Here is a 24404-nt window from a genome sequence, read left to right as displayed (position 1 = left end):
GTTTTGTAGCTTTTTGAACGAGACATGTAAGGACTGTTCTAAAAATGCTGACATTTATAGATTTGTAAATGTGATCTCTCTCCCCTCTCCCCCACCCCCCCCCACAGGCATACTGTATTTAGTGAGTTAAATATACTTTTTAAACTTTACTTCCACCCAAAACCTTAATTGACAGCTCTGCCCATGGAGTATTTACACCTCTGGAACAGCTTCATCCCAGTAACAAAGCCCTCTACAGTCCACTGCATTTAATCTCAGCGATTTATTCCGCATTCACTCCATTTACACTGACATGTTGTTCCAGATGCCTAACACTTTGCAATAGTGGGGCTTGGCTACCTTCGCCTAATGTAATGATTTGCTGCAGAAATGGCATTTGAGATAATGTGTTCTTACACCTGCAAGTATACGCAATAAACTACCACCCAAAACAAGACCGGTTCACATTTGGCAAGCTGCCTTACTTCTGACCATGCATGGATGTCCCATTTTGCTGAGCAAAAACTACAACTCCCAGTATCCCCTAGCTGTGACATCACTGGCTCCAACCAGGGCTGTGTGGGGCATGTTCCAAGCTTGTGCAGTGTGCGCCGGGGAGAGTCCTATTAAAAGCCCTGCTGCACACTTACTGACCACTGCAAAGTGCTGACACCGGCGCTGTTATGGAGCCGTTCCTGCAAAGCTGCAAGGCCGCCTTACAGGTAATGAAAAAGAAAATGCAGCACATGAACAACTAGATAAAGGGGGCACCATGGGGGAAGGATCCAGGCCAAGAATACAAAATAGCCAGGTCACTTCGTGCCATAGGGCTTACACCAACACTATTTATATTTGTAGAGCAGCCAGGTTAATCATAACAAGTATTTCTTTTTATACTGTATTGGGCATTGCATCCCTAACCTACAGAGCTTACAGTCTAGATCAGTTTTTGTCAACAGGGGTTCCTAGGATCCCTTGGGTTCCCCGGGCAACCCTAAAGGGTTACATTACATAGTTACGTAGTAGATGAGGTTGAAAAAAGACATATGCCCAGCAAGTTCAACCTATGCCAAATTTAGACGACGGATGCATATCTTATATTTTGTATTTACAGTATTTTGATCCAGAGGAAGCCAAACAAAAAACCCCAGTGACACATTATCCAATGATATCTCATAAGGGGAAAAATAAATTCCTTTCTGACTCCAAATATTGTCAGATTGCTCCCTGAATCAGCATCCTTCCCATGTTTACTTATTTGGTATATCCCTGTATACCTTTCCTCTCTAAAAAGATGTCCAGCCTTTTTTTTGAACAGTCTCCATGGGTAATGAATTCCACATTGTTACTGCCCTTACTGTAAATAACCCTTTCCTTTGTTGCTGGTGAAATCTCCTTTCCTCCAACCTTAAGGCCGCGCTTATAGTGCCGACGACATCGCGTCAAAACAAATGTATTGACGACGTCACGTGCGCTTATAGTAGGGATGGCGCGACGGCTTGGTCGCGATTGCTGGAAGTCACTTCAATTTTATTTTTTTAGTGATCGCAGAGTGACGTCAGCGTCGCCGGCACTATAAGTGCGGCCCAAGGGATGACCCCATGCCCTTGGAATAAATAGTTATTTTGCCATTTCCCTGCAATTTTCAGGTCATTTGAAAATTGTACTGAACAGAAGAATTTACAATGCATCTGATCTCAGACACGCTATTAGAGACTGTTGGGGTTCCTTACAATGCCTCTGATCTCAGACGCGCTATTAGAGAGGGTTGGCGTTCCTTACAATGCGTCTTATCTCAGACGCGCTATTAGAGAGGGTTGGAGTTCCTTACAATGCATCTGATCTCAGACGCGCTATTAGAGAGGGTTGGAGTCCCTTACAATGTATCTGATCTCAGACGCGCTATTGCAGAGGGTTGGGGTTCCTTACAATGCATCTGATCACAGACGCGCTATTAGAGAGGTCTGGGGTTCCGCAGACGTTTGCACTATAATAATAGTGTTCCTTAACCAAAACAAGGTTGAAAACCACAGTTAGTGTTACAATTCTTACGGTTTCTTACTTTAAACATGTTTAGAACTGTAACTTGTAATGTTGTCAACTTTCTTTTGTGCCCAACTTTATTTTTTTTTATAAATAAATATACTATGCAGACCTAGCTAGCACTGTAGATGTATAGTGGCCCCAGTGCTGAATAGCTTTTATATGCAAAACTGGATGAACGTAGAAACCCTATTTTACAGCAAAAAGTTAAGTGCCCAGACTGCCAAGCTGTTAATTAACCCCAAAGTCTTTAAAAGTAAGAATAAATCTATCCATCATCCCTATACAAAAGTGAAATGTTGACAGCATTTTCCCAGGTCTTAAACGTGTCAGCTGTTGAAGTGGAAAAGTCCAGAAAAACTAAGTCAAAGGTGGCCACCAACAGTTCAGGTTTTCAGGATATCCCTGCTTCAGCACAGGTGGTTCAGTCGAAAACTGAGCCTCCGAGCCACCTGTCCTGAAGCAGAGACTGATTGAGCAACTTGTGCTGAATCAGGGATATCCTAAAAACCTGACCTGTTGGTAGCCCTTGAGGACTGGAATTGGCTACCACTGAACTAAGTCATTAAATGTGAGGTTAGTGGATGAAATGCAGCTGCCGTCATTCCTTTTTAGTGTGTGACAGATCCAGTATGGAAAACACACTTCAAATAGGGCCAGTCAGATCGTGTTCCATCGAAAGAATACATTGAAAACCCAAGCCTCTAGTTTACACAATGCAAAATAGTGGTGCAATGATTTTTTATTTTATTTTTTAAGGATCATGGAAAGTAAGGTCCCAAAGCAGGTTATTAGTTAGTTTTGAAATTTGCATGCAATTTTATCTTTAACTCTGAACACTTCCAAAGGTATTGTGCACTTTAAAAGTATGTTGTAAAATGAAGTATTCAGTTATTATGATTACATCATCAGAAAACGCATTCACCTAAAATTGCATCGGTTCATCCCATCGACACGTTTAACGTTCGGTCGTCTCCTAAAACGTGGTGTTTACAGTGTTCCCTTGAATATTTTGCCACTTTGACAATTTTTTCCCCCAGTTTTTTTTCATTTTAACTGAAATTTCTGTTTAAGTGAAATGCTAATCTTTCAGTTTTTATCAAAGACTCATTCTATTTATCAGTTATGAAGTCAAAGGCATCTTTCAGCCACGCATGAGTCTCCTTTCCATCACATGATGCTTTACAATGGTTTGTTTATTCAGCATAGGAAATGTGGTTTATTTAAAGACTGGAAAGCGAAGCAGCTTTTAGCATGATACATTTTTAAAATGTTTTGTGAATATAGATGAAGTGAAATAATATTGTGAATGAATGGTTTGCTGTTGCCAAATACGGCATTTTTTTTTTTTTTAAAGCTTTTCAGGAAATGCTCAAGTCCCCGAGGTGGGAGACAAGTGTCAGCTCTTTGTGAGGTTGGTCTATTAATAATAGCCACACTTTTTTTTTTGTGGAGTAAGTTAATTGTTTACCTCCTCTTGACTAGAGAGAATGACGGAGAGGAAGGACAGCAGTGACCCGGCGGCGGCTGCTGCTGCTAACCTCGGGAGCCACCGTGTCACTGCTCCGTGTCGTGCCGCCGGGCGAGTTGTCCTAACTCTCCCCCTTTGGCAGCCACCGAACCCCTGAGGGGTGGTGGCGGAACCTCGGGTTGAAAATCACTGGTGTAGGTTTATGAACTTCAGCAGGCCTGCACAACTCCAGTCCTCGAGGGCCGCAAACAGGTCAGGTTTTCAGGATATCCCTACTTCAGCACAGCTGGCTCAATTAGTGTCTCAGTGTGACTGAGCCACTAATTGAGCCAGCTGTGCTGATTTAGGGATAACCTGAAAACCTGACCTGTTTGCGGCCCTCGAGGACTGGAGTTGTGCAGGCCTGAACTTCAGCATGTCGCTATCTTGTCCTGTGCTTCAAGCAACAAGGAAAAATCTGAATTAAAATAAACCGTTTTGTTTTGTGCAACTTACATGATAACATCTCCTACTTTTATTACTATTATTTTTCTGAAGTATAATCGTGTACTTTCTTAGTGTTTTTGTGCCCCCTCGCACACTGTACTCCGCTGTGGAATATGTTAGTGCTATGCACATAATAAATAAGTAGAGTGTGTGTGTGTGTGAAACACACTGATGTAAGGTAAGGGACATTACCGGCACGGTGACAGTGCACAGACTATCATCTTTATCTTCATGTCAAAGCCCGTAGGGCCCAGCAGCTCTGTGCCCGTTACAGAGCCAGAGAGGATGGAGGAAGCGGTCTCCTCTGCCATGGCTGAAAATAACCTACAAATGCTATTACGAGCCAAACGCTTGCTTTCATTTTCTTATTTTCCTCCAGTCTACATTGTGTCATATAGATGGTTATATCTGACCTAGTTCTGCTGACTGCAGTCACTAAATCCACTGCACAGCTCAGAAAACCTCTCCTTCGATATGACAAAACTGCGCAGTTTGTGACCTTTATATTTCTCTTCAATCCCCACACATTCCAGTGCCGTGTATAACTTGTGCTGGAGAAGCTGACACTAAAATTAACCTTTCAGCTCGTATGGTTTATTCCCCCCCCCCCCCCGTTAATGTGAAAATAAGCTCATACACTATACGTAACACTTATTCATGTGACACCAACAGGTTTGCAAATAAGAAAATCGGTCAGGCAGCTAATGTCCGAAGGCAGCTGTGGCTTTCTCACTGCCTTACAATGTAAACCTTTAAGAAAGCACAAAGATTTTGGAGCTCAAATTATATATTTTCAAGTCTCACACTGAACTGAATTTGTTAAACTGTCTTTAAGCATATTTCTTGTATTTTGTTGGAAAATTATATTTATTCATATGGTATTGTACCAGCTATACCAGGGGTGGCCAATTCCAGTCCTCACGGGCCACCAACAGATCAGGTTTTCAGGATATCCCTGCTTCAGCACAAGTGGCTCATTCGAAGACTGAGCCACTGACTGAGAAACCTGTGCTGAAGCAGGGATATCCCTAATACCTGGCCTGTTGTTTGCTCTTGAGGACTGGAATTGGGCCCCCACTGAGCTATATAGTCAAATAACATGCATAGCAGTATTGAGTGAAACATGTACATTGTGAATTTTTGAAATCACTTTCTTTGTTCAGACATAAAATAAATACCAACATTTGGCTATTATAAAGCAAAAATTAACTGCATGGGATTACAACGTATGAATACACTGTGTGAGAAAAATAGAGCATTTTCCGATACAGACGAGCATCGGCAATGGGCAGAATATTTTGTTTTACATTGGCCACACCTGTTGTTGGATAAACAACTGCACGTGTCTTATGACAAAGCCAGGGACACAGCTAGTTACTGGATTTTTCTAGTTACCTACCCAATCTGATGTTTATACAACCTTTTACCTCCTTCAAAAACTGTTGTGGTAGAGTTGGGCATAATTCTGTTCAGCCGGTTTCCTGTAGCGTGGTGGCACATCTTCGAACGTAACAAAACTTGACATTTAAAGAAGCTGGTGCACACTATCCACCTCTCCAATTTGTATAAATTTGATCACGTTTTACAACCTCTCATGACCCGATTGGCGCATATAGAATTGTCCCCAGAGGCAGGTGATGTGATGTACTTCTAATGCCTGTTTAAATGCTATCTGCAGAGGGGGATAGATCTTCCTTACACTTTCTATGTTTTCTCATTTATATTGGCTATTTCTGTACTGGCTGTAACTAGGTTAAGCTGCCCCAGTCCACTCCTATTTAACATTCGGCCCTCCCCCCCCCCCCCCCCCCAAAAAGTATTGACATACTGGTAGTGGAATACTGGAGTATCTTGAATGGCACGTTTACAAAGTATTCCTGGAATGCACCAGTAATACCCATCACACTTGCATCATATACCCTCTAATCCCAACTGACCGGCAGTTCCCAACCTTTTTTACATAGTGCACCCCCTGCTAGAAACGTTTTTTCCCCCCTGTTAACCTCTAATCTTATTGCCCACTCATCAGACTACGCTAACAAAACTGTGACCGATCCCAGGCAGTATAGTGTCCTGAGCTTGTGGGAGGAACACACACAGGCTTAAGGCCCCAAACTGCACCTCGGTGTGTGCAGGAAGCATGGGGGGTATAGCTGTCAATTTCTGTCACGCCCCAAGATGTTGCCGCTGTGGATGCAAAGCATTGTGGGGAACGACTTTGGAATCTCCTGTTCGAATTGACACCTATAACATCCACGATGAGGTGCAGGTCTAAGTGCGCATCCCTACACCATCAGCAACCCAGTATACTGCCTGGGATCCACCATTACCAGGGTTGTCACCACTCTCTGGGTTTGACCCGGAGACTATGGGTTTCGGCCGCGTATTTTCGGGCTACGGGTTTACCTGGAACATCTCTGGGCTGCGGCTGCGACATCTCGCCCCGGGAAAATCAACATGGCTGCGCGACGTAAAATGGTGCAGTGTTGCCATAACGGGGCGTAACGTTGCTATGACAACGGGATACTACGTGATGTCATGGCACCATGCGGTATTCCGTTGCCACGACAACGGGGCATCACGTGAGTAATGGAGGTATGGTCCTGTGATGGCTGACAGTGAATGTTTAGGGAGAAAGCTTAAAAAAAAATGAATTATTTTCCATGGAAGAAAATGGCTGAAATCTTTAGTTCCTTTTCGCCTTGCATTGTTGCAAGTGTATAGTGATATTCTGCATTCTTTTTTGAAAGGAATACAAGTGTCCTGTGAAAATGAATTGTTGCTTTAAGCCGCCTCAAACTGCCTGTCAGTCGTTAGAATAGGCTGTCTGCTTCATTAATTTATTTTCCATGTAATTTGGCTTTCATACTCATTTTTCTTAAACAAAAGGTCCATGCAATTTATGAACTGTGGGCATATGGTGTTGTTTTCTATATTCTCTCTCAAAGCATTAAGTATTAGGGCTGTGCACTATAAGTCAATTACCTCAACGGTCCTTGTGTAAGCACATTATTTTCTACCATCAGCTACTGTTAGTCTGTGATCTTCACAGTATCTAGGAAACTGATGGTGTTTGCGGACTGAACCGGGGCTTTTAGAGTTTTAGGTGAAGTAACATATGACGTAATCTTTAAAAAAAGGCACCTACATTTTTGTGTTTCCCTCAGCACCATTTCTAGTTAAGTGGAAGCACTCACCCAGTAACACATTTTGAACATTTGGTTTATAATTTAAGATGAATGTGTTGGCTGTGGAAAGCCGAACTCCAAATTACATTAATTTTTAAATAGCATCTACAAATATTATTTTACATCTTTTTATTTTTTGTTTGTGCCTTATAAAATAATACACTGGGAACAAATAATTGGAACTGGTGCTTTATCTGCATTGCAAAACACTATTTCATACTTGTTCACATAATAAGTGTTTTTTATTACATTACTAATAGGAGAAAATAATAGGAACATAAATACATTAAGGTGCATAAAATGCGTTTGCTACATTCTATCAGTGGCATGCTTATTACTGTATATATTACAGAAATGGTCACTTTCTATTATAAGTTACATTTGCTTTGTTAATGGTGATGTTGCCGATTTTAACTGCTTACCTGTTCCGAAGTGTTGAGTGAACCTATATACATTATTATTCACTTGCTTGCTTCATTACCTATGGAATTGATTGTTTGGGTGGCTATCTGCACTTAAGCAACTATTCTGCTAGTGGTTATATGACCATGGACCTGAATTACCAAATCCATTCCACTTTTTTAATCATAACATTTTAATACAATACTTGAAAAAAACCTGTACAAACTATATGTTCGAATATTTCACACTATCATGTTTTATTAAATGGAAGAAGCACTGTGTTATTAGAAACATACAGCATATACTGTTGTGTGTGGGTGTGTGTGATATATATATATATATATATTCATACGACAAACAGTACAGTATATGCTGTATGTTTCTTCAATATTATAATTCAATAACACAGTACAGGCATACCCCACTTTAAGGACACTCACTTTAAGTACACTCGCGAGTAAGTACATATCGTACAATAGGCAAACGGCAGCTCTCGCATGCGCCTGACAGCACGTCCTGAACAGCATTACCGGCTCCCTACCTGTACCGAATCTGTGCGCAAGCGGGGAGACTATAGAGCCTGTTACAAATGCGTTATTTACATCAGGTATGCACGTATAGGACGATTGCAGTGCAGTACATGCATCAATAAGTGGGAAAAAGGTAGTGCTTCACTTTAAGTACATTTTCGTTTTACATACATGCTCCGGTCCCATTGCGTACGTTAATGCGGGGTATGCCTGTATATACTGGACTTGTAGAAAGGTGGACTTTTAACAGTAGCAAAATATAAACCTAATAAGTATTGTATGAAGTGCACTTTACACTATATGCCTCAAATTGCACAGTAACAACAATTTTACAGCATTATAATGGCTATTTAATCTGCTGAATTAGGCTTAACCAGATGCTGGATAACAAAGAACTGGCGGCACCTGAAGGGGCAGAATAGTGATTAGAAAAAGGATTGTGTTTTCACATAAACTGAATGCCCAATTATTGCATTTTGTAATCTACTAATGAAAGCAGTGCTCTGTTTTATTTTATGTTTTTTTTTTTTTTTTAAATGTACTGAACTGGGGTGTCTCTGGGAGAAGTAGACTTTCATTACCTACAGGAGACTTCTGTGTCCTCTGTTCTTCGCTCTCGTTGACTGGGAGGATACTCCAGCGGCCAGCAAGCCAACCAATGACGATCTTGTCATTTTTAATACTTGCAGAATAAACAAGATGCATTGGACTTCCATGTTGTCCTTGGGAATGAAGCCTGTGATCTGGATTCTATGGTCTCTGCTATTACGCTGGCTTACTATTTAGCAAAGGTTAGTGATGTCCGCGGCTGCTCTTAAGGACGTTGTTAACTTCTAAATAATGACATGCTCGTATTATTATTTTAGACCTCTTCCAGCAAAAACCTAGTGTATGTCCCAGTGCTGAATATTCCTCGTAAGGACTTCCCTCTAAGGACAGAGAGCACATTCTTCTTGAAAGAAAACTGCATTTCTGAGGAATACATTACTTTTAGAGATGACTTTGATATTCAGAATCTTTATGAATCCGGACAACTTGTTCTTACACTAGTGGATCATAACGTATTACCCAGGCAAGTTTAATGTTCTTTTCCTGAACAGGTGTAAGGATGGACAGACCTTACAGAGATGCAGTATAATCACACGTTTAAGTCATAAACCACCATAATATATATATATATATATATATATATATATATATATATATATATTATAATTATTTTTTCAAATAGGGATCACTTTGGCTCGCGACCCCCTTACATTGACCCAGATAAAGCAACAAACAAACTCATAGCTCACATTTTGTTAGGCCCACAGATATGTGGTTGCCAGATTTTGGAACCAATATGACCGCCCCCCCTCCCCCCCCCCCAACGTTCATCACCGTTAAAAAAAAACAGATCCCTTTTGTAATGGAGATGAAAAGATTAACAAGTTATGTTAAGGACACGTGGCCTACGTTTTTATAGAACATGGGAACCCTTACTGACTTGAGCTGAACTATGAAACAAGCTATATTGTGTTAGTGCATATGAATGACCTGTATTGTTGGGAACCCATGATATATACCACTGGAAATGTATATATTACATATACGTAATCAAATTGGTATCTTCCCCTTCCCCCTCCTTTCTCCCCCTCTTATTTTCTGTACCCTTCTCCCCTCCTTTTTCTTTATTCAAGTTACTCGCAATTAAATATGTACATTACTAGTTATTTTGAAATGTGCGAGTAGTAAACCTTCAATAAAATGAGTGTTAAAAAATATACTTATTTGGACACAGCAGTGTGGCCCAGCTTGTCCATAAACCCCCAAGCTTCTGCATTCAAGGCTTAGTTGTTACACACAGTACCAGACACTCAACCAGCAGAATACAAAAAATTGTCTTTATGAAACTAAATACTAAAGATGAATGCAGATGTCTTCTCCTCTTTGCTTTTTCCCCCGGAAGGGCTGATGCATACATGGAAGATGTGGTAACTGAGGTTATAGATCATCGTCTGCTTGAGAGAGAGACTGCACTCAATTGCAAAATCACATCAGAACTGGTAGGATCCTGCACTACTCTGGTAGCAGAGAAAATTTTCGGTGGAGCCCCGCACATCTTAGATTTACAGTTGGCATCTTTATTGCATGGTGAGCATAAACACATGTAACCCTCCCTGCCCGGCTCTCAAGCGTTTACATTGAATGGACTGTAGACATGGCATTGCTGAGTCTCTCTCATACCTGTTCAGGGTGCAGGCTGGGGGTGGATATGCAGATAGAATAATGATGGGCAACAGGAACTTTTATAGTACAAACAGGAGCTTTATTCACATCCGTTGATGACGCTCGCCATACTAAAACCTATTTACAGGACTCACAGTGAGGCTTCAGTCTGAACTCTGAGGAACCTGGTTCCACAACATAGGGAGGATCTATGTGTATGTATATCTTTATTTATACAGTGCCTTCCAGGTACATAGCGCTTCACAGCAGTAATACACGCGACATAATAAAATAACACATAATGGGAATAAGCGCTTCAGACATGAAAGTAACAATAAGTAAGGGAGTTCCTGCCCTGAAGAGCTTACAATCAAAGTAATAAGTAGGGAGAACTTGCAGACAGTAGGCGGGTGTTCTGGTAAGTACGTCTGCAAGGGGTCACATTAGGTTTATAGTATCCGCCACAGCGCTACCCATATGCTTCATTAAAGAGGTGTGTTTTAAGAAAGGTCCTAAAGGTGGATAGAGAGGGTGCTAGTCGGATATTGAGGGGAAAGACATCCTTAAGAAGAACGCAAGAGTCTGGCAGGTGTATAGCGAAAAATTAAGGCTGAGATGTAAGGGGCATATAGTCTTAGAAGTGAGGAGGAAAATTGTGTGTGATATGGGATTTGATAGGAAGTCTGGAGAGGGATTTCAGCAGAAGAGATGCTGAGACAGATTTACGAAAGAGTACAGTGATTCCAGTAATAGCGTTTAGGATAGAGTGTAGGTGAGAAGCAGGAAGGCCGAACAGTAGAAGGTTACAATAGTCGAGACGGGAGAGAATGAGGGGCCTGTGCTAGAGTTTTAACAGTAGAGGGATAGAGGAAAGGGTGTATCTTTGCAATGTTACGGAGGTAAAAATTACAGGTTTTAGCTACATTGTGAATATGAGAAGAATGTGAGGGAGGAGTCAAATGTGACCCCTAGGCAGCGTGCTTGTGATACTAGGTGTATGATAGTACTGCCAACAGTAATGTAGAAGGGGGCAGTAGGGCCAGGCTTAGGAGGAAGTATGAGGAGCTCCGTCTTGGACATGTTAAGTTTGAGTTTTGATATAGCAGAAAGACAGTCTTTGGTCTCTACAGCATGTGTAAGGTCAGTGGTTGAAAGGTAAGTGTGTCACTAGCATAGAGGTTATATTTGAACTCTAGAGATGTGATAAGGTCACTTATAGAGAGTGTGTGAAGAGGTCCCAGGACAGAGCCCTGAGGACCACCCACAGAGAGATCGACGGAGGAGGTGTTAGCAAACGAGACATTGAAAGTACGATGGGAGAGGTAAAAGGAAGTCCAGGATATAGCTCTGTTACGGATACCAAGGGTATGGAGAGGAGGGTGGTCCACAGTATTCTAAAGCTGGAGAGCGGACGAGTAATATGAGCAGAGTGTAATGACCTTTGGATTTGAAGTGAAACTTCTCTAGCGGCGTGAAGGCATTTGATTGAAATGAGTCAGTGGTGACGGAAGTGACATCACTCCTGACAGAAGAGGCCATAAGTGTTGCTAGCTTTTAGCAGGAGTCACAGCTGACACACACGTTCCAGTGAGCTGCCAAGCACCCCCCTATGTCCCCGTACCTCCGCGTGGGGGCTGGCTGCAGCAGGACACACAGCCCGCAGCTCCGCAGTTGTGGGGGGAGACTCATACAGAGCCCCCCCCCCCTGTGTCCACAGCTCTGCCGGGGCGACACAGAGAGAGACATACACACCACACACACACAGAGAGACACACACGCACAAACACTATAAATATAGACGTGCAAATAGCTAAAACACGCAATCAAACTTCTTTGTGTTTTGGAACTTAAATTGTTTTGATTTTTAATTAAAAACATCACCATCACAAATAATTTCAGTGACAAAAGACAAAGAAGTTTCACTTAAAATACGCGTGCTTGGCACACACTTTTTTTTTTTGCAGCGTGGCGGTCATTAGTTATTTTGGCGAGGGCTGTATCAGTGGAGAGGGCTGTACGGAAGCCAGATTGTAGAGGCTTTAGGAGAGAGTAGGTAGCGAGAAAATTGATCAAGCAAGAGAATACAAGGCATTTAAGGAGTTTAGAGGCAAAAAGTAGGAGGGAGACAGGGCTATAATTAATAAGAGAGGTTGGGTCAAGCTTGTTGTTTGTGTAAGTGTATAACTATTGCATGCTTGAAGGAGGCGGAAAAGGTGCCAGAGTAGAGGGAGTAGTTTAAAATGTGTGGGAATTAGAGTAGGAGCAAGAGGTTTTAGGAGATGGGAGAGAATGGGGTCAAGAGGGCAGGTGGTAGAGGGAGAAGAGGAGATCGGCAGCGACACACATTTTTCTCTGTGACATAGGAAAAGGACTCGAGGAAAGCAGGAGGAGAGTAGGAAGAGGTAGAATGTGAGGAGAATGTGTAGGGGATGTCTTGATGAATGAAATCCACCTTTGTCTTGAAATAGTCAGCAAAGTCCTGAGGTGAAATAGTCAAAGACAGAGAAGAGGAAGCTTGGGTTAGACTTGTGAGTGTTTGATTACTGACGAAAAGTAGGTTTATTTAGCCTGGGAGAGGGCAGTTGAAACATGACGGCATAAATGTGTAGTGAAGGAAGTCTGCGAGAGGTGTGAGATTTTCTCTAGAGGCGTTCAGAGGAGCGAGTGCAGGAATGGAGCATGCACGTGCTGCAGTTTAGTCAGGGTCTGGGGTTAGAAGGGTAAGAGAGGGAGAGAAAGAGGGGCATGTAGATTAAGAGAGGACAGGGCAGAGTTGTAATTCCTGACCAGGTTGTCAAGAGTCTGTAGCTGAGGAGAAGGAGGAGCGCAAAGTGGAATCAAGAGCCGGGAGGCACGGGTTTCTGCAGAAACGGGGTAGGGGTAGAAGGGGAGAAGTTAGAGAGAGAAAATGAGAAGGTCAGAAAGAAGAAAGGGGGAAATGGAGAAATCAGAGTGAAAAGTTTAGTGAAAACCAGGTCCAGGTAGTGGCTGTCCTTGTGGGCGCTGACTGCAGTCCATTGGTGAAGCCCAAATGAAGAGGTTAGAGAAAGGAAACAGGAAGCCCAAGGGAGAGAGGGGTCATCAATGTGGCAGTTGAAGTCCCCAAGGAGAACAGGAGCCGGAGAGAAAGAAGGCGAGACAGGATTCAAAGAGAGAGAGACAGAAGTGGGATTAGTAGAGGTAGGTGGGTGATAGACGACCGCTATGTGGAAAGGGAGAGGAGAAAAACGCTGGACAGTGTGAGCCTCGAAGGAAAGAGAGAGGAATCAGAAAGGTTGAGTATAGGCAGATTAAGGAGCTGAGGAGCCCCACACCTCAGACTGGGTGAGTCAAGTCTCGGTTAGAGCAAAGAGAAGCAGAGAGTGAGAGAAAGAGAGGTCATGTACAGAGAGTAACTTGTTAGAAAGGGAGCGAGCATTCCAAAGGGCACAGGAGAAAGGGAGAGAGGAGGGAGGGTATGAGGTTACAAGGTTAACTCCACAAGGAGGTGAAATTGCATATGAGATACGAGGATGAGAGCATGTACAGTAGAAATATGGCAGGGACAAGGATTGGGAGACATATCCCCAGGCGCAAGGAGGAGAAGCATGGAAATAAAGTGGATGTGTGGAGGATTTGTAGGGGTGGGTTTTAGAGCAAGGGGTATAGTTGTTTAGTGTCAGAGGGGGCAGATAGGAAAGCAGTTCACATGTGAACTGAGAAGTGGAGAACGAAGGAGAGATGGGGAAATATGAATGGAGTTAGAGACATAATAATAATAATAAGGCTTGTAGAAAGGAAAGTGTAGTTTGAAAAGAAGTGAGGTTAGAGCAAATATAAATAGCAGGGGAGGCATGACAGTGGTGCAAGTTCAGTGTTGAGTTACGTAAGGGCTGGGCACTGAAAATGGAGTTAGGATAAGGGCAGTGTGCAAAATGTCAGAAATTCAATATGAATGGTGGTGCTGCAGAGTGAAGAGCACTGTGTATTGAGTCTTTGATAGGTGTGTGTGTGTGTGTGTGTGTGTGTGTGTGTGTGTGTGTGTGTGTGTGTGTGTGTGTGTGTGTGTGTGTGTGTGTGTGTGTGTGTGTGTGTGTGTGTGTGTGTGTGTGTGTGTGTGTGTGTGTGTGTGTGTGTGTGTGTGAAAGAGGAACATTTTCTATCTCCATATAGTAACATTGCTGGTTGCAAAACATGTAAAGGAGGGGCTATCCCTGTCTGCATAGTCATCCTACATCACATGATGGGGAGGGGAGCAACCCCACACCGTTAACCCATTAAAGCTGTTAACCCCTTATACCAACTAGGAGTCCCCAAAAGGGGGCTACATACAGGTTTGCCTTGAAACAGTATATGCAAGTATTGAACCAGCAACACATGGAGCTCTGAATCTGTGTTGTTGAAGAGCTCATGTTGCTCATTAATTAAGAGGGTTTTAAGTGGCTACACTTATCCCAAGTCTACCATTTTTTTGAGTGCATTTTAAAATAGCTAAAAGGACTTTATGGGGAAAACAAGCCTCAATAGTTATGCAAAAATAATAATTACATATACAAATACTTCTTAAGGAAGAACAAGTAAATGCAATTCAACTTACATTGATTTAACACCATGTTTTGCTTTCCTCCCAAGGCACAATTGTTCTTGATTGTGTTAATATGGCACCTGAAGCTGGTAAAGTGACCCCGAAAGACACTGAATATGTCACAATGCTAGAGTCCAGGTTTCCTGATCTTCCACCAAGAAGCGTTGTGTTTGATTCACTGCAGAAAGCCAAGTTTCACGTGTCAGGTATCTTTTGCATATTTAAGAGGCAATGGTTTTATATTGGCAAGTACGAATGATTCCGACTGAAAGTATAAAGGTCAAGTTGCGAGAACAGACGTGTGTTATCTCTTGCTTATTTAGGAGAGGGGTAATAGTGATACCATAACTACCTTTCGAGTTGTTGAAACTGCATCAAATGACAGTCTCTGGCCTTTGTGACTTTAGAGAAACCAGTTAATTTTTAGGTATCTGAGGCACATGTACATTTTGGAAAATGTGTACAGTACTGTGTACTCTACTGATCTGAAACAAATATATTGATATTTTGTACATATACACCCTATTTCTTGTATAGATCTTACAACAGACCAAATGCTGAGGAAGGACTTGAAAACATTATTCAGCCATGATATCATTCTTGCCATCAGTGTTGTTTATATGAAACTAGAGGTAAGACACCATCATCGGTTTTATTTAATTAGATGGGAAAATAGTAGTTGTTGGGGGGTTTTTTTTTACGGTGTACATGCTGCACATGTAAAAATATTCTGCTGTCTCAAGTTCTCATGCTGATCAGATCTGTGTTTACTGTTACAACTTCAGTATTATCCAACTAACTGTAGGCCTCATTTAATAATAACTATTTTATATAGCCCTTTTCTCCCAATGGGACTCAAAGCACATCACAATTACAGTATAGTGCGCTGAACGCAGCACAGAGGAATATTACAGATACAGTCCCTGATATGAGCTTACAATTTATGTTTTTGGTGACTGAGGCACAGGGGGATAAAGTGAGTTTCCCAAGGTCACAAGGAGTTGACACTGAGAATTTAACCAGGCTTCACACTCAGTGTCATTGCGTACAGTCCTTTACTCGCTGAACCACTCCTTCAGCCAGGCTGACGTACAGCGAAGACGTATCGTGGCGGTCGGACTGAGGGACAGGATTTCAGGGGATGGGAGGCAAAGGAACCTAAACCCTTTTAGTAGCCTGTATATTACGTGACATTCCAGCATGCATACTACCCATAATGTTTAGTATAGGGATTTTCTGACTGCGAATATGAATACATAATGCAAAGATTCTGCATGCATGAACTTACTCACTTGAGTTCAACTACTGTAAAGAGGTGTCCTAAATATTGCCTTGTTTTGGTCTCTTTTGGTGATTGAAGCATCGATCAATTAAATGTTCTGCAGAATTACCAGCCTGACTGTGTGATCATGGGATTTTGAGCCAATCCTTGTTTTGTAGTTCTTATTTTAGTGCTGTAAAGGGAACAACTATAACCTTGCATCTAGGCCTGTAATGTTTTTATTGACAGGACTTTTTAAAGAGGCTTGACGCAGAGAATGATATGTGTACTTACTGCCAGAAGCATAGGTATAATGTTTTGGTAGCCATGACTATCACTTTCAACAACAGGAATGAGCCGATGAGACAGATAGCCGTCTATAGTCAGCAAGAGGAGCTCAGAAAATCGGTATGTATAGGATGGGGGGGGGGGGGGAGGGGGTATCCCATTCGTCATCATTTTTTTATTTTTTATTTAGATTTGTGATTTTGTTAATTTAAGAATAGAAGATATTGCAGTACTTTTAAAAGGAATAGCCATATTAAAAATCATATTAAATATACATGTACTTATACATACATATGAGAGTTTGTGCACCCCTTAGAATTTTCACATTTCAAACCTAAAATGTTATTAGATCTTCATCTAAGTCCTAATAATAGCTAAAGATAGCATGTTTTTGTGTCATGTGTTTGATCAGGTTATGTTTTTAAACACGTATCTACAAATGACTCCTCATTCAATATCCATGTGTGAAAAGTATGTGAGCTTTTAGATACACACACCCGGTGGCGCCCCCTTGAGCAGCAATGGCTTAATTGCTAGGCATTTCCTGTAACTGCGGGTCAGTCTCTTACGTCGGGTTTGAGAAATTTTGGCCTTACAGAACTGCTTCAACTCGGTGACATTTGAGGGCTTCCTTGCATGGAGAGCTCGCTTCAGGTCCTGCCACAACATTTCTATGGGGTTTAGGTCCGGACATTGACTAGGCCAGGGGTTACAGAGGCCCTGCGCTCTTCCCCTAGGCATTTACATTAAATGCTGGGGGACCGTGCGAGGCCTCTGTAAATCACTCCTCTTGATTCAGGCGGCTTCAGGTGACGCTTCGCCATGGCTTAGGTGGACGGCGGCGGCAGGACTGACTCAAGGCTGGAGTGGATGAAGAAGCAGGTGGCGGGAGAAGACGATCATCATGTCAGCAGAGTTCATTAGATGGCGAAAGGCGGTGGCAGCAGGAGAGTATTCCGATCCATGTGAGCAGCAGGAGAACAGCCGGGTAGGAGCGCACCCCTGCGGTCCGACCCAGAAGTCTTCAGTGACTTTACTGAAGACTTCAGGTCGGACCGCAGCCGGCTTTTCTCCTGCTGCTGCCGCCGCCTTTCGCCATCTAACGGCTCCTGCTGACATGGCGATCGTCTTCTCCCGCCACCAGCGTCTTCTTCCGCTCCCATCTTGAGTCAGTCCTACCGCCGCATCGCAAGCTCACAAAATCCACTCGCCCCAGGCGAGCAAGTGGATTTGTCACTGGAGTGTGCGCTCTCCCTTTTTTTATGTATGTATATTTAAGTGGCGGTAACATCTTGTAGCCACTTTATATTTGTAAACGCAATAAATCAGATAAAATGGCACATTTGTGAAAGTACAGAAAACCGAGATGCATCCTTTTACATACCTCACTATTTTTTTTTCTTTTGAAGCTGCCTAAGGCTGGGGCCATAGAGGGGTGAGGAGTTCGGAGCCACGCTGACGCCTGCTGAAATCTGCGCGATTTCATGCCCATGCAGGCGAGCCAACGGGCGCGATCGGAGGCGGGGGGAGACTGAGGGAGGCGGGGCAGTGACGCCGATGGGCCAATCGCCTGCGACGCACCGACGTCAACGTCACGGCGCCGACGTCACGGCGCCGTGACGTTGATGCTGCTCCGCGCTGATTGGATGTTTTCAGCCGACAGCGCGCTGAAAAACAGCTTGGCTGTCGGCTGAAAAATCCAGCGCCTCCGCACGCCTGCGGACGCTCGCGTGAGCCCCCTCTCAAGGCATCCTCATTGAGGATGCAGGGGCTCAGCGCGGAGCGTCCGCACGGCTCAGCGCGGCCTGTCCTTCTATGGACTCGGCCTAAGAGCAAAGATGTAATTATACAACAGATTGAAGTCATTTACATTGCTAAGCTGCTTTGTCCTTGTGATCCCACCATAAACCTGATATGAACACTTGGGATGGAGAATGAAATGCTTATTGTGTGCACAACACTTGCAAATGTGTCATAAAGCAATACATACTGTATGGGGAAGTACTGACACAGCACAGGGATAAGAACACCAAATGTACAATCAAAGCCAAGAGTATATTTACCAAGAAGAGTTTACAACCTAAGGATTTTTATAACCTATTTAAACAAGGAGAATCCAAGCAATGTTTAGACTGCTACAATATGAATGCATATACAGGTGTAATTAAACACAGTACAACACTAGATGGTGCTCCGGGATTAGACCTTTTTGAAAACGAGTACCTGCAAAATAATTGCCATCATATTCGTGTTGGTGTTAAAGTATGCAGCTCCCATCATTATCAAAATACAGACAAGTTTAATGACATCATTAATGGAAATGTTTCCAGTATTCATTTCCATCATCGAATGCAAAAAAACATAGTAACATTTACTGTATGCGGTCAGACCCTGAACGCTGTGCTTCTGTAAAAAGCCTCTTAAAGTGAGAGGCTGTTATTAATGGCAAAACTGAATGTCGGATTATTATTTTTTTTAAAAGGCTTATCAAAATCTCATTCTTTGTAAAAGTAGTCAAACATTTTGTTATTGAATCCCTTTTGAAGCTGATCCAACATTGTCATTCATTAACTTGGCCAAAGGTTTAAAGTTTACTAGTTCTGAAATGCAAGCACCCTTAGGGCAGAGCTCAATCTCCAGGCACTCAGTGTCTGTTGGATAACAATTGCTTCGTTCTGGAAGGTAAGAATCATACTCGGAGCAAAACGGCAAGTTATTAGCCATTTATAATTGTAAGGGATTGTTGTGACAGCAGCTTCAGTAAAATTCTGAAATATTCAATCATTACGTTTTGTTTCCATATCGGCCTAGCCTTTTTTTTTTTTAATGTAAAATTGTTACAAATAATACATTATTTAAAGGAATTGTTGTCTTTAATACAATTGATATATTTGCGTCACTTTTGGATTTTAACCTTTGCTCAGGTGTATATCATGTCTGAGACAAATCAAATACTTTTGAAGCTGTTATTCCATATTAAACTTATATATACAGAACACATCCATTCTTCAGATGGTCTGCAGATGTACACATTGTTTTGCACTAGAATTTCAGAGATAATAAATTACTATTGCTGAATTATGTTGTTAAATAGCACAATGCCTCACTGTTGGTGAAATAGATTTAACTCAATGAACGAACGGCTTTTGTGGTCTCACATAAGGCCGTAGCCATAGTGAAAGCGACATCGCGCGCACCAAATTAAAAACGCATGAAGCCAATGCGCAAGCGCGAGAGCACCGGGGCGACCGATACTTTGCGTGACAAACTTGTTGGAATTGGATTAATAACAGGATATGACTATTGTAGACTTGACTGCCATATGGTCTAGTAATATTGATAAGATGAAGCCAAGCCTCTCTCTGTTCATTGAAATAAATGCAGGTGTCAAAATTGTTTCTCGTATTTAGGTGTGCAAAGTCTTGGAGCAAGCAAAAAATCCACCCCTTCAACTGTCCCTGATTAACTGTGATCCATTTAGCGACCTCACAGCATACAACCAAGGCAACACCATTGCATCCCGTAAAAAAGTCCTGCCGATTCTCAAAGATTTCTTGAGGAAAAGAGACATTGGGAATAGTGCCGGGCACTACTCTATGCAGTCGACTCAGACCCAGGAATCGAAAGGACATTGGGCCTCTAGTGAACGGACAGCAGATGAAACCCTTGATGGAAACGATGTCCTAGGTCAGTTTGTGGATCAGTTGGAGTTTACGGAAGCTTGCATTGGTGAGGAGCTGAAGGGCAAAGGATACCCCGCTGGTTTCCGGAAACAATGTGATGATGGCTTAGAAGAGGAGATTTCATTTCCTCCAACACCTATGAACAGCCTAGTGGAAGGCTGTCCCCTTGACAGAGGACTTCCAAAACTGACAGCAGAAGCTTTCATGGAAAAATTTAGCCGTATCACTCTGGTAGATTCAGAGGAAAAATCTACTACAGGAAAGAAATGACTTAACATTTAATATTGTAATTAATTGGTTAATACAAAAAAAAAATCAGCAGAAATTTGAGGTAAATGTAAAAACAACAACATTGCAATCTTATTTTGTGAGCACCAATATATTCTAATAAGGAGAAGGTGCCAAATTGTGTATATTTTTTTTTTACGGGAAGTTTTTTTTATTATTGCATCGAATGCTTCTTGTGCAGTTTAGACGGTCTTTTTTTTTTTTTAATGTGATATCCTTGTTTCCACACCTTGGGATATCATTCTGACAGACAATCCAATCACTTTTTTACATAGGATTGAAGCAGGATTACTTTTAGCTCTGGGGTCCACCTGCTTTCAGAGATACCACCACAAGAGGTGCCGGTATCTCTCTGCTTTTTAAAGCTCCGCATCACATGGGCCAATAGGATGCCAGACCCTGGATGACGTCCCGGCTTCCTATTGGCCCACAGGGCGCAAGAGCTTTGAAAAGCATACATTACATCAGGGGAGCGCAAACATTTGCTGCTGCGCCCCCCCCCCCCCCCCGTCTTACATATCCCGGTTCTGCCCCAACCCCCACCTTGCATCCGCGTCAAATGACGCTGTGGGGTCATGTGACGTCACGTGACCCGCGGCGTCATTTGAAGCGTGACGTCACATGGCCCCACGGCGTAATTTGCCATGGCGACACATCACACAGCCAGCTGAAGCAAGGTAAGTGGAGTGTTGCAGGGGCCTCACGCGATCCCGACATTTAATTTAAATGCCTTGGGGAAGAGCGCGAGGCCTCTGAAACCGACCGTGCCCCCCACAGAAAAATACCCCCCTAGTTTGCGCACCACGGCATTACATAAACCCTACTACCAAGCTGCAGCAGCTACCTACTGAGGTAAGTATCTCCGGAAGCAGGGGGTCTTCAGAGCTGAAATTAATGGGGTTTGGCTCCAGAGACCCACTACTTAAATTCTGTGTAAGTAAAAAAAATTAAAAAAGCACTTGGATTGCCCCTGAGTAATGTTGCCCAATAGTTCTCCTTTGTAGAAATGAAAAAAGTAATTGTTCCTGATTTTATTTATTACGAGACATACAAATATATTTGCTGAAGTCCACAATCATTAACTCTTTAGAATATCAGTCTCTCAAAAAAATAATCTAAACATGGGAACTGGAAACACTGGAGAGACATCTGCACTTTTTTTCCTTGATTTGTAGAAATGGTAAATTAAGCATTTAATACAAAACCTCGCAAAATCTATACTTTTGGAATCCTTCCCTTCCATCCTTACAATTTGGTAACACAAAAGAAGTGTGATGAATGGAAGCGTTAAAATGAAACCACCGCAGGAAATATTTCAGCTTGTCATCTAAAAAGCATGTTACAATTGGGGTGTGGAAAAGGAGTGGCAAATACTGGTATGGACTTATTGGTAACAATAACAAAACATCTGAGATTAGGAGGCTTATCAGACCTTTTCAGGAGTGGCTATCTTCAGTCCTCAAGGGCCACCAACAGGTCAGGTTTTAAGGATATCCCGGCTTCAGCAAAGGTGGTTCAATCAAAATGAGAGCCACCTGTGCTGAAGCAGGGATATCCTTAAAACCTGACCTGTTGGTGGCCCATGAGGACTGGAGTTGGCCACCCCTTTTTTAGTTCATTGGTCGGCAACAAGCAGCTTCACCTATGGCTCCCCAACAGCTGGCTGCTGTAGCAGCAGGAGTCTGCCGCTCTCCTCAGTGCAGAGATGCTGCTGGTTTGGATTGTAGCTTTTTCCCGCCCCCTCAGCTGTTTAATGACCGTATGCTGATGCATACAGCTCGTCTCCTGTGCTAATCACTAGTTTCCTGTGTAAGAAGAGGAGCAGCACAGTATTCGTCAGCGCGCCGGAATTAAGCAGCTGACTGGGGCGGGGAGAAGCTCCTACCCACGGCTGCAAGTGTGTGTGTGTATATACATATATCCGTTTTCAAGGGCCCTTGAAGTACTGTATATCATGTTGCCTACCACTGGTCTAAATGCTAATCTGTATAATCAGAGCTACTATTTCTACTCGAGCATGTTTTCATCACTATTTCAATACATTCAACACACACGTACTTCACTAGTTACATTCTAAGATTTAGTTAAAAAAAAGGAAATTGCTTGGTTTGAATGTGTGGACTCTAGCAGCCATATATCTCACACAGATGATTTGTTTAAAATACTGTTGAAATTGCATTCATATAATACAGAGTTTAAATACAAACATCATTTCAGAAGAGCTTTCATACTGTTAAAAAAAAAAAAAAAAAGGTTATCACTTTGTTTTCCGACAGGAACATTTTGTTATATATTAAATGTGAGAAAATCTGCTTGAGAACATTATACACATGATGTCTGCTTTATCATGGCTGATTTAATTACTGGTTATATTTTCTGTGTACCAAAGATTTTGTATACAAGTCTTAAGATTTCATTGGAACCATGTCTCAATTCTGGTTCTACTAGAACACGAGGAGGCTGCGCTTGTGGCATTGCACAAGTCATTTCCAAGTTAATTTTTTCTTGGTCTCTTCATGGCATCATTATGATAAGATGAACCCAACGAACCCCACAAAAAAACACACTAATAATTAGTACCTAAAATGTTTGTACAACCTTATGCTTTCATATTTATTTTTGGAATATAATTGTTCATACAGCCGTTTACTTGGTAACTTTTTGAAACCGGACACAAAGGGATAATGTTACATTCATGTTTAGAATATGTACTTGTTCTATCATTTACAAAATGTTTTCTGATCATGCCAGTAAGACATGACCAAACTATGATACTCCCATGTATTGTGTCCCAGAATACATTTCTTGACCTACTAAATGAAAGATTAAAGGTGTGGATCCCATATCATATTGCCATATTTGTAACCAACTCCTGTGACATACAGTACCCGAGTTTACAACGGGACTTTGTTTTCCATAATTAAAAAAACCTGTATTCTTTCATATAGGTTAGGACTTGTGAGAATGAATAATAATATTGAGAAAATGTACCTAGATATGATAAATGAATTAGTTTAAAACAGTTAAGTGCTCTCATTCGATAATACTGGTACACTTTAATAAGATATGTGTATTGTTGTTTTAGCATGCCTAGGGCTTGGTTGTATGCTCTCTATGACAAAATTAAACCATATTAACTATATATGATTGTAAACATGAGTGCTTTTACCAAAACCTAATTTTAAGTTAATAAATTTAAGTATAATTAAAATGTGTGTGTGGCCCTTTTGATTCACAAAATATATTTCTAGCATGACATTTACCTAGTTTATACCATTTGCTTTAGAAGTGAGGTCTGTGGACTTCCACATAAAAGGTAAACGGGGTAATTCCGTCTAAGATAAAATTCTGTTAAAAGCCTCAGGAATTCATTCCTTGATGCAATTATTTTTTTTACATTATTGGACCAGATTAGTATCACTGAGACTTTGTAAACACAAAGAAGGATAAGCAATTTCTTCTTTAACCAGGTGTAAAAATGTCTCTAGCGTTAATTTGCACTGTTGCCAAAATGTATGAATGAAACATTTACCTTTTTTCTAGAGTTAATATTTGAGTGCCGCAGACTAACTCTACGTCATACTTGGTGCATTCATTTACATATACAAACTTGGATACATCCCATTTTAATATTGAACTGAGCAAACCCCATATTCCAAAATGATGAAATATAGTTTGATTATTTAAATGTATCGTCGTCGTAGAGGTAAAACTCATCAACTTAATTTCTTGCCTTTTTTTCATGAAAATAGGCTTAGTAAAGAAAAAAAATTGGAAGGACTCATTAAAGACCCCTAATCTTCAAGATTGGAGGATACAGAAAAAGCATTAAAATGGAACCGCCAGACTTATTATGATAAAGGTAACAAGGCAGATAATCTTCTTGCCAGCAAGCTAAAAAGGTGTTAAAGCTAAATCACAAGTATCAGCTAGAAAGTGAGGTAATGGGGAAATTACACATAATCCTTTCCAAATTGCTGAGGAATTTTCTAAGTTTTACAATAATTTGT

At 41.8% G+C, this 24404-nt stretch overlaps 2 protein-coding genes across 2 annotated transcripts in view; one reads left to right on the top strand and one right to left on the bottom strand.

Annotated features, from left to right (window-relative positions):
• MINDY1 (MINDY lysine 48 deubiquitinase 1) overlaps positions 1-24404 on the bottom strand; it is a 47277-nt gene that overhangs the window by 17647 nt on the left and 5226 nt on the right. The window lies entirely within an intron of this gene.
• Positions 202-23605, top strand: PRUNE1 (prune exopolyphosphatase 1). The gene is made up of 8 exons (XM_075607787.1): positions 202-701; positions 8789-8890; positions 8966-9171; positions 10051-10235; positions 14922-15080; positions 15412-15506; positions 16385-16543; positions 19834-23605. The coding sequence occupies exons 1-8, from the start codon at positions 663-665 to the stop codon at positions 20374-20376; spliced, it is 1488 nt and encodes a 495-aa protein (XP_075463902.1). The 5' UTR covers positions 202-662; the 3' UTR covers positions 20377-23605.

Source organism: Ascaphus truei, chromosome 7 (assembly GCF_040206685.1).
Source record: "Ascaphus truei isolate aAscTru1 chromosome 7, aAscTru1.hap1, whole genome shotgun sequence".
Classification (NCBI taxonomy): domain Eukaryota; kingdom Metazoa; phylum Chordata; class Amphibia; order Anura; family Ascaphidae; genus Ascaphus; species Ascaphus truei.
Note: the sequence above shows the minus strand (reverse complement) of the source record. Positions and strands in the feature narration are given on the sequence as shown.

Coding starts and splice junctions, on each gene's coding strand:
- PRUNE1 (XM_075607787.1), top strand. CDS start 663: ATGGAGCCGTTCCTGCAAAGCTGCAAGGCCGCCTTACAG. Junction 15,081..15,411: donor AGCCAAGTTTCACGTGTCAG/GTATCTTTTGCA, acceptor TTTCTTGTATAG/ATCTTACAACAGACCAAATG. Junction 15,507..16,384: donor TTGTTTATATGAAACTAGAG/GTAAGACACCAT, acceptor TTTTATTGACAG/GACTTTTTAAAGAGGCTTGA.